Source organism: Cucurbita pepo, chromosome 1 (genome assembly GCF_057944985.1).
Source record: "Cucurbita pepo subsp. pepo isolate OVF chromosome 1, ASM5794498v1, whole genome shotgun sequence".
NCBI classification, from domain to species: Eukaryota; Viridiplantae; Streptophyta; class Magnoliopsida; order Cucurbitales; family Cucurbitaceae; genus Cucurbita; species Cucurbita pepo.
The window spans coordinates 20,421,628-20,432,398 of NC_141798.1; the positions used below are offsets into that span (position 1 = coordinate 20,421,628).

General features: G+C 35.6%; 3 protein-coding genes across 5 annotated transcripts; 1 reads left to right on the top strand and 2 right to left on the bottom strand.

The window, feature by feature from the left end:
• Positions 1-323: 323 nt before the first annotated feature.
• LOC111811213 (uncharacterized) lies at positions 324-2,742 on the bottom strand. Of its 2 annotated transcripts, none has more exons than XM_087128304.1 (3): positions 2,020-2,742; positions 1,512-1,743; positions 324-768 (listed from the first exon to the last, which is right to left on the bottom strand). In XM_087128304.1, the coding sequence occupies exons 1-3, from the start codon at positions 2,586-2,588 to the stop codon at positions 505-507; spliced, it is 1,065 nt and encodes a 354-aa protein (XP_086984430.1). In that variant the 5' UTR covers positions 2,589-2,742; the 3' UTR covers positions 324-504. The 2 variants fall into 2 exon arrangements, with proteins under 2 accessions (XP_086984430.1, XP_023553771.1); XM_023698003.2 differs by having other exon boundaries at positions 1,512-1,784; positions 1,977-2,736.
• Positions 2,743-3,245: 503 nt separating this feature from the next.
• Positions 3,246-5,394, bottom strand: LOC111811063 (large ribosomal subunit protein uL16). The gene is made up of 4 exons (XM_023697818.2): positions 5,237-5,394; positions 3,974-4,475; positions 3,771-3,852; positions 3,246-3,477 (listed from the first exon to the last, which is right to left on the bottom strand). Exons 1-4 carry the CDS (start codon positions 5,244-5,246, stop codon positions 3,409-3,411), a joined length of 663 nt encoding a protein of 220 aa, XP_023553586.1. The 5' UTR covers positions 5,247-5,394; the 3' UTR covers positions 3,246-3,408.
• Positions 5,395-6,658: 1,264 nt separating this feature from the next.
• LOC111794314 (autophagy-related protein 18c) lies at positions 6,659-10,588 on the top strand. Of its 2 annotated transcripts, none has more exons than XM_023676278.2 (5): positions 6,659-6,796; positions 7,688-8,475; positions 9,119-9,377; positions 9,662-9,785; positions 10,303-10,588. In XM_023676278.2, exons 2-5 carry the CDS (start codon positions 7,768-7,770, stop codon positions 10,406-10,408), a joined length of 1,197 nt encoding a protein of 398 aa, XP_023532046.1. In that variant the 5' UTR covers positions 6,659-6,796; positions 7,688-7,767; the 3' UTR covers positions 10,409-10,588. The 2 variants fall into 2 exon arrangements, with proteins under 2 accessions (XP_023532046.1, XP_023532044.1); XM_023676276.2 differs by having other exon boundaries at positions 7,694-8,475.
• The last annotated feature ends 183 nt before the right edge of the window (positions 10,589-10,771 follow it).

Sequence of the window (10,771 nt, forward strand, 5' to 3'; positions counted from 1 at the left end):
TAAATTTATTATTCTGAGTCTATTTAATATTCTAATAGATTTTTAAATATTTAATTTTGTATTTAGTAATTTCTTAAAATTTTTAATTTTATATTTAATAATTTCGAGTGTAATTTCAAAATCATTTTAATACCATCTTAATGAGATAATTTTTAAACTTAAAATGAGTTTTATTAAAAAAAAAAAAAATAGATATTTTCGACCAATAAATGAATAAATATTCGAATTTTCTTGATGTTAAAAAAATATTAAAAAAAAGCTGATAAATACTATTTTGGATTAAAGTAGTGAAAATGAGAGGCAAAAGAATAGGTGCATAAACATGAAAGAAAGACATTGCAAGCTTTATTCAACTAACTTACTTAGCAGGTATGAACCTTTTGAGGACTTTCGTATTCAAAGGAAACCTTGCACAAGCTCTTTGAAGAACACCTGAAGAATTGCTACAAAAAAACACAATGGGAACACAAACTACGTGGCAAAATCTGAAGAGAACGAAAGATTTCATCGACTTTTCTCGAGTTTTTCGGTCTCCTCTTGCTGCTTTCTCTCTGCCTCTCGACGTTCTCTCTCGGCATCCTCCTTTTCCTCAATTTGATCAAGATCATCAAATTCCTTGGTAGCTGCCATTGCTTTTACAACAGGGTCCCTTAGTTCTGATATTAATCCACCACCTATTTTGTACTCTTCTTCGTTTCCAATCAGGTATAGTCGCTGGTCGGGACCCGATGCCATTGGAATGTCGACTGCTAGTAGCTTCATATCATACTGTAGATAAGAAGAAGACCATATATTAAAATGAGTAAAATCGCTCTTCTTATGGATACAACATCAAACTGAATTGCCTAATAAAAAGGGTGGTTTTGGAATATTTGTGAGTGTCTATGTAAGCTTGCATGCACTTTGGCTATTCTCACGGGACAACCATTTACCTACTACATTTAGTTGTCAAGCTAACTCGTAGGATAATAAATTCTAGGTAAGGAATCATCATCGCTTGAACTCATTCCCTCTAAACTCTTTATTTTTTACTCGACTCTTATTGACTACTAGGTCAAACCCATGGTGGTTATCCGTTCTTCTCTTCAACCGATAAGATCATCCCACATCAATCGGTTGGAGGGGAGAACGAAGCATTCCTTATAAGGGTGTGGAAACCTCTTCCTAGCATACTCGTTTTAAAACCTTAAGGGGAAATCCTCGAAGGAAAGTCCAAAAAGAACAATATCTGCTAGTGGTGGACATGGGTGGTTACAAATGGTATTAGAGTCAGACCCGGGGCGATGTATCAGCGAGGACATTGGGCTCCAAGGGGGGTGGATCATGAGATCCCACATCGGTTGAAGAGGAGAACGAAGCATTCTTTATAAGTGTGAAAACCTCTCCCTAGTAGACGTGTTTATAACAATGAGGGTAAACCGTGGAACGGAAAGCTTAAAAGAGAATAATATGTAGCTATTCGTGATTCATGAAGAAAACATATAGGGAAGTTGCAAGGTAAAAAAGCAAACCTGGCCCTTCTTCTTTTTGACTTCAACGCTGACAAGACCCTTCCTTTCGGAACCTCTAATGGGAAAGATAAGAAAGCATCGCTTGCTCCTACGATTTGGCGTGAAGTTCTTCAGAGTTAACCCACCTCCAGACATCACATAGGCTCTCAAGTCTGATCCTGAAAGAGGGGCACCCATAACCTCAAGAATTCCTGCTGACGTATTCAGCTTTCTCATCGCCATCCTATAAACTCTATCAGGATTGATTGTCAATCTAGACCGCAGATACAGACCCTTCAAATCAAAATAATGGACTCTTAAGATTCAATTTTCACAAACCTAGATCTCTACAGAGCACAAAACAATAACAAATATAAGAATGCTAAAGCCTTTCAATAATTTGTGATCTTAATCTCATCTCTACGGGCAAGGCAAGCAAACAAAATTAAGGCAACATGGGGCGAAGAGATCATAGAGAAAACTCACAGCAAAAGCAACGATAGCTGAAGATAAAGCGAGAAATCCATACTTGGCCATGCCTTCAGAGAACCCAATAAAGGTGTTGGCAATACCGAACATAATCCTCCAAAGCAATGCACAAACAAGAACTGCTCCAAACCCGAGAAGAACTAGATAGTTTCTCCTGAAGATAGCCTCAATTTGCAGCCCTATGGCTTCCCGATACCGAGAAAATGCGGAGCTAACAGCCGCAGCGGGCTTATCAAGGACCTTCTTAACGAAATTTCCATTGATTTGACCTCCGAAACCCGGAGTCTTACCAGAGAACAATCTAAACCTAGAAGCAGAACGGTAGGCATTGAAATTAGTAGCTAAAGAAGAATTTCCGGCGGGGAGTTTGGGAGTATAGAGGATTTGGGACAAACCAAGATTTGAAGAAATGGGTTTTGAAGGGAATTTCGATGGAGACGAGGAGGCAGAGGAGGAGGAATTTCTGATGATTGGATCTCGAATATGAGGGGAGAAGGGAGGGCGGGCATTGGAGGAGGTGATCGGATGATGACTGAAATGGAGTCTGAGCCTGAGAGCGAGAAGACCCTCGACAACCCTTCGAGAGGGTTTTGAGATTTTGGAGAGCATGAAGGAAGAATTCGGAGAAATTCACACAACGCCGGTAGTAGTGATGTTGTGTCCAAGAAAAGCTGGACATAAGAGAAGAGGAAGAAAAAATCGGACCGGTTATTGAAGAGGCCGACCATAACTCAATAGCCCAAACACGATGTTTGCCTATTAAAAAAATAATAATAATAATAATAAATTAGTAAAGTACCAAGAAAATAATTTATAACGTTAAATTGTAGAAAATTTATTTGGATTGTTGTTGATTAGTGTGGTTAAAATAACATTTTAATCTCACAATTCCTAAAAATTGGTCTCATGGCCCTAACTTCTCTTTTTAAAAAAATAATTATGAACTTCATATGTTCATATTCTATCTACCCTTATACTATGATTTAAGAAATTAGTAATAAACTTATCTGCGATAAGACTAAATTTAAACATTTAATAGGACTAAAAAGAAATAACCTTAATGTTTCATTCAATAAAAATGGTAAAATTTGCATAAAATGAAAGTGGAACTAGTATGATGATGTTGAAAATACATTACACTTCACTGAAACCTTCATCCTAGTAATGAAATAAACTCGTTGGAACCATTTTTCTTACCTTCGATTCATCAAGATTGAAATGGTAACAATAGCTTCTATGAAAGTTCAGCAGAAAGAGAAAAAGAGGGAAAAGAAAAGGTCATTTTAGCTTTCCTTGGTATCTCCAACATTTTTAAGCAATATAACAGCCAGACTAGTGAGTTAATACAGACACAACATGATAATATAGTTTTGTTCCAAGCGTCAAAAAAGAAAACAAAAACACCTAAAAACGAAACAAGTAGCTGCGCTTAGACAGCTTGAGGTAGAAAAGCTCTTCCAGGTTGACGGTTTGCTAAGGGTCCATGGCATCCAAGAAGCTGCAAGCAAAGCCCAGTTGCAACTCCATCAGTTAACAACTCAAAAATAAACATATTGACCATATATTATGGCGTTTCATCGGGATGAAGAACCAAAGAAAATATCACAAGACGTGCTACGACAAACATGATTCTACGACCCAGTTAGCTGATCATATGCTTTTTAATGTAAAAAGACTTTAATTCCATGCAATTATAATTTTCACAAAAGAAGTAGCATACTCATAGACATAGCTAACCCGACGTCCAAACAACAGGATAGCAAGCATATGGATGAATGCAATATAGCTAACCTTGGCATTGACACCATCCGGCACAATTTTGTTCTCTGCCTTATAAGCCAGATATTCGGCCCGGCTGAACTTTGTGAATCCCCTGGAAATTTGAAGATTTTGTAATTCAGTTAAGGAAACATTCAAAAATTGCTCCACAAGCAACAAAAACACATCTCGTTTGGCTACGGAGAGAGAGAGGGGGGGAATGCAAAAATTCATACCACTTCCTACTGACAATGATCTTCTGACGACCAGGGAATTTGAACTTAGCACGTCGTAGGGCCTCCTGTGCATGCTGGCTGTTGTTATCCTTGCAGCGAACTGAAAGAAGAACCTGCCCAATGGCCACTCTTGCACAAGTTCCTAGTGGTTTGCCAAAAGCACCTCTCATACCAGTCTGGAGCCTATCAGCCCCAGCACATGAAAGCATCTTGTTAATTCGCAGAACATGGAAAGGGTGCACCCTGACCCTCAAGTGGAATGCATCCTTCCCAGCAAACTTAGACATGTACTTATTGCAGGCAATCCTAGCAGCTTCCAATGCCTCGCTAGACACATTTTCTTTCTCCCAACTCACTAGATGAACACAGAATGGAAATTCATCCACACCCTTCTTTTTCATTCCAACATCATAGATCCTGATCTTAGGGTCAGGAACACCACGACAGAACCTGGATTTTGGATAAGGCTTGTTTTTAATTTGCCGGTAACACCTTGCAGGTCCTACAAAAAAATGAAAATTAATGAATATCAGGCAACAATCTTCTACGCACAATATAGCCAGCAAGAATTGTGATGATCAAATTATAATAAAAATGAGCCAATAGAAAAAATTATTCAGGGCTGTGACTTGTCCGGAAAAATAATGATGCCCGCATACAAGTTGAGAGAGACCATCAACTCAAAAGAGCACGATGAGCCTTGCTACGCACACATCAATTTTCATAACTTTCATATTCTTACAATCAACGACAAACATTTTCCAGCGAGCAAAAGCACCTATTAAATAATACACAATTGCAACTAAAGAGCGATTATAAAAAATAGAAACAATATTCCTCCAAGGGTTCAGAAAAACCCCATTCCAGTGCAGGGTTTACGTACTTGAGAGTCTGCCTTACATAGATGCCAACTACACTATGATAATATTTTTTTTGTGAGATTGAACAGATTACATCTTAAGAATCGAATGTAAAATCAATATTAGTTGGCCTTTCTGCTTGTAACATCCTAAAATTCTTTAATATTGAAAATATAGAACAAATTACATGCATCAAGACCAATGATTTATATTTTTTAAAAAATAATCATAGAAAGGCTAAAGCACAACATCTTCAAAGAGGAACAGACGAAGGTCCACCCATTTCCAACAGTTCGATTTTGCGTCGAATATAAACCAGAAATTACGAGGGACAAATAAATTAATCATCGAAGAGGAAGATGGAAGAAGATATTAGATGAAGAAATGGAAAAGAAAATCGTACTTCTACCCATCGCGAGAGTACGTTGCTTGGACTCTCTCTGCTCAAACTTGACCTCGCCGACTCCTCCGTGTCCCAAAACCCTAATTCATACTGTGTATATATATGAGCAGAGGACGAAGGAGCAAACCGCCATTTTGGAAAGGCCCAGAAGCATGCCCCGTAAAAAGCCCACCACCGAATAATCAAATTGGGAGTAAAATCAAATTTCACTTTAAAATCGCGAATTTTACGATGAAATGTGAATTTTGGTAAATTTATCTAATGATTAATTTATGCCTTGTTTAAAAAAAATCTGTGTGATATTATATTTAATTAAAATTAACGAGTGTATGATTCTTTTACTAAAATTAATATAAATTAAATAAATGTAAAATTTGCTAACACTTATTTACCTTTTAAATTTATGGTTCAAATTGATAGGACTTGATAGAATCTCAGGATAAATTTAATTTTTTTTTGTGAAATGCATGTCATTAATTGAATTATCGTTTTAAAAATTTCTAAAATTATGTTATTTTAATTTTATTTTTTAATTTAAGTCGAGTGATTAAAGTATATTATTTAATCAATATGAGAAGTATTTTCTTAATTTGATGATTCAAAGTCGAGTATTTTAGTTTTTAATTTAATTTCGAGTAAGTATAATTTTATGAGTAACATGCTCTCTATATATATATATATATATATATATATTGTGGGGGAGTCTAGACAATACGATATATATGTATATTATTGAGCGTAAGTCGACTAATCAAATTATATTGTTTCAATCAATAAGTGAAATATTTCGTTAGTATAGCGATGCATAGGTTTACGCTAAGGTTTGAATAGCTTGAAAAACATGTTTATATGATTAAAAGCTACAATGTAACGCTCCATGCTCTCGAGATTCAAACTAAGATTGCTCGAAACCAAACATTTAACTTTAAGCGACATTACCACGTTACTTGTTTTAAACTGCTCATAAGAGCAAAGTCTATTCAATAGACTAACCCCGAGTCTTTTTAATATATTTTTCTTAGGTCACGTATTTTTCTATGAAAATTTTAGAGAAGACACTAAATATAAAATTGTTGAAATATATTTTTTATTTTATGATTAAACCACTAAAAGAATGGACATCTTTAGTTTAAATAATAAAATATTTAATTATAATTTAATATATTATCACCTTCGTTGATGTGTATCGATTTTTTTACGTATTATCTTTCGCGTATATATTTTAAAATATTAAAATGTTAGAAACTTTAATATAGTTTTAAAAAATAAAAAGAAAAATCTTCCCATTAATTATCTCCAAACCCTTAAATTTTATCTAAAAAACAAGTCTATTATTTTCATTATACTAAAAAAAAAAAAAAAAGGGTCTAAACATTTATTAGTTTGGAAAAAATTCAACGAATATATACAAAATTTCAAACAAAAAACAGAAATAAATAAACAAGAAGGTAAAAACTCCGTGGAGGTGACTGCGCGTATCTGCGGTTTGAGTCCGAGAGGACGGGAGGGCCGGAGAGAGCAGACAAAGGATAGATCGTCGTGAGCTTAGAAGGAATAGAGGTATTCTTTGATGTTCTTGAAATTACGACTATGATTTCCAATCACGTATAATTTGATTCGAGATTGCTGAGATTTTGATCATCTGCAATTCTGGCAACTCATCCATTTTATTTAATTTGATTTTACTACCCATTGTCATTCTGTTCCCTTCGTATTGCGAATCTACTGTATCAGTGGACTTTTCTTTCAGTTTTTCCCCCAATTATGTGCCCTGTTTTAACGTAGCGGTAACACTGTTGGAATCAAGGAGGAAGTTGATGAATATAAAGCATCAACGGGAAGTTGCTAGATGGAATTCTCATAATATAATTGCCCGATCATTCTACTGTTTTAGTTCTGATGGCATTTTGTTATGGCTGGTTTAGGAGAATAAGATAAACGAGAATGTAAATTTTCATTTATAACAAAATTTCGTCAGATTTCATTTTGGTAGATTTCATCACTTTAAGCTGTCTTGAGTTAATGCAAAATTGACGAAGCATAATCGTTGCAAAGATTATATGTGTAACTGCATCATTCCATGTACTGCTACAAGATTATGTCGTGAGCCGATGAATTCGATAGTGGAAAGTTCTAGGAAAAACTAGTTTCTATAATCAACTAATTTGCGCAAGGTGCTGAATGTAACTGACTAAACATTTAATTCAACAAAAACATTAACTAGTTCTCATGAAGTAAACATTGTCAAATACGTTGATTCGATCGGAAAAAGAGTTGCTATTTGCAACGTGACTTTACCATTGCTAATACATGTCAAATGTTTGTACAAGTACAGCGTGGTCAATCTTATGCTAATACGTCAGTCTGTAATGTTGCCATTGTCTGATCTCTACTGGTAGGCATATACTTCTTTTTATTCCATACTGCACATAAATGAACTAATATAAATAGCTGCAGGTAGTGAAGGACTATATCCCTCTTTTTGGTCAAGCTTGGCTGTTAGAACATTTCGAGGAGTACTTAAACCAGAAATGGCGAGTACTCAGGAATCCTCAGAAATTGGAGCTTCCGGATCTATTGACCAAAAAGAACAAAATGGAAAGAGTGAGCTAGAACTACATTCAGTGTTCTGGAATCAAGATTATAGTTGCTTTGCTGCTGGTACAAGCTGCGGATTTCGTATTTACAACTGTGATCCTTTCAAGGAAACATTTAGACGTGAATTGGGCATTGGTGGATTTAAAATTGTTGAGATGCTGTTTCGGTGCAACATTTTGGCACTTGTGGGCAGTGGAAGTAATTCTCAATATCCACCAAACAAAGTTTTGATATGGGATGATTATAAAAGTCAATGCATTGGTGAATTTTCATTTAGGTCTGAGATTCGAGCTGTAAAACTGAAGCGTGAACACTTTATTGTTGTCCTCGAGCATAAAATATATGTGTACACGCTGATGGATGTCAAACTTCTTCATCAGATTGAAACTGTTACAAATCCGAGAGGCCTATGTTGCCTTTCCCACCATGTAAATACATTTGTGCTGGCATGTCCTGGAGTTCAACGTGGACAGGTCCACGTCGAGCACTTTGGGCTAAATATGACGAAGTTATTTAATGCTCATGATTCTCATATTGCATGCATGACGTTGACAATGGATGGTCTACTTCTTGCAACTGCTAGCACTAAGGGTACTTTGATAAGAATTTTCAATACATTGGATGGAATGCTCTTGCAAGAGGTATTGTACTGCTAGTCCCTAAATTTAAGTTTTCTGCTCTGAGTATGGTTCCAAATGAAAGTCACACACACATGGGATGTGATTCTTTTAACTGAAAAGCTGATGTAGGGGCTGGCTCTTGTGCACCTCAATGCACCGCACAGTTGCATCACCGTTTATTATTTGACAGCAGAAAATTTGTAGAATATTTTGCTTAATACTTTAAATAGGTGAACACCACAGTCTAACCCATGACTTCAAATTGAGCTCACAATTAGCCATCTTGGATCACCGGACAAACACGTGGTTGTTTATGTTGGACATGATCTTGATAGTGAGCAAAGGAGAAGACATAATACATGCAATCCCATGATTATTGGTCCTTTACACAATGAAAATAGAGTTTAAATCTAAGCTTCGTAGTTAGTGTCATTATTTTTCTTTACAGTATGAAATATGTATATATATATATATCTTCATCTAATACGAAGCAAAAAATTTAATGACTGAGAATACCTTTCTTTTATGCTGTGCACATTACAATAGAGTAAGATTCATGGGGTTTAGGATTGCGGAATGGCTTCATTTGCCCTTGTAGTGTCACTTTTTTTAATGGGTTTTAGTGCTCTCTTTTATGTATCTCATTGCATATTCTTCCGTTTAGGTACGAAGAGGAATGGATAGAGCAGAAATCTTCAGTCTTGCTCTCTCGCCAAATGTCCAATGGTTGGCAGCAGCAAGTGATAAAGGCACGGTTCATGTTTTCAGTCTTCGAGTGAGAGTTGTTGGCGCAGGTTCATCTTCTGATACAAATGTAATTCAGGGGAAAACACTGTTCCAGCAAAATTCTTCTAATGCACTTGATACTCTTGTTCCTTTGAATACTGGTTCAAACCCTAGTTCATCATTATCATTCATGAGAGGTAAGATAGTTCATCTATCAGTTGTATTGGGGATTTTGAATGGTTATGATTAAAGTACTTTATATCATGAATCTTAATATTATAGCAAGATTGGTTTCTTTCCAGTCTCTGCTTATCTCATATTTTAAATAGAACAATAATGGAGGAAACAAGGAAACAAAAGAAAACTCTCCTTCTTGTTTGGGTTTTGGGAACAGGGGCCAAAACTTCTTTCATATTAGTGATTAATTGAAGTTTTCTGGACTCAAGAAATCTTTAACTAATCCTTCACCAAAAATTTTCAGGGGTTTTACCAAGATACTTCAGTTCAGAATGGTCGTTTGCTCAGTTCCATTTGCCTGAGGCGACACAGTATATTGCAGCATTTGGATCTCAAAACACTATCATTGTTGTTGGCATGGATGGGAGGTAAGCGATTGCAATGAAAACATGTTACTGTTTCCCTTGCTGCTGCTCATACTAATGCACAAAATGATTTGAAACCTTGCTTTCCCAGATACAACTTAACAGCTACTCGTCGATGGCTAGGTGCATATGAGTATATGTGAATTCTCTTGTGTTCAATGCTAGTAATTTCTTTTTACAGATCATTATTCTACAAAGAAGCTTTTTTTTTTTTTTGAAAAATAATTAGGTTCAAGTCACAATTAATGGCATTTGGAATTTGCTGTTTATGATACTTTTGGTTCTTAATCCTTGGACTTTACATTAAAAAGAAAAGCATGATCATTTAACTTGATGACACGTCTTTCGGTTCGTTTTCCCTATCGGCTTATATAATATTTTGTAAGATAAAATGTTCGGAAGTAGGGGGTTAAATCGTAAAATAATAAATTACACAGAAAATTTTAGAGATCCGAGTTTAGAAAAGAAAATGAAATATAGTTATTTCTTGTTAATTTTCATTTTTCTTTTTTGTCTTCAGTTTCTACAAGTGTAGTTTTGATCCAGTGCGAGGAGGGGAAATGTTGCAGCAGGAATGCATCCGTTTCTTGAAGATAGAAATAGGAGCTGATCGGATTGATCTATAGGCGCTATGGCTATGGCTAAGATGATCAATTCTCTTCCCTTGTAAATAAAAGGCTTGATATCTGTCAATATTAATAATCATTTGGAGGTGCTACACTTTTTTACGTATTGAGAAATTAATATGGTGAATTTGTATCCCGACATCGGATATGTGAACATTAACGTACATGACCCGTTCATCATTCAAAGTTGGGAAATTGCGAAAAGAGAGCACACAAAATGTATGCTTCATGAGCTTAACCGAAACGATTCATTACATATTGTATGAGTTCTATATTTCTAAATATAAACTCTTCCTTATTATCACCGGCAATACCAACAAACTTATGCCTCCTTGGAATGATGTTAAAACTTTATGAGGCCAT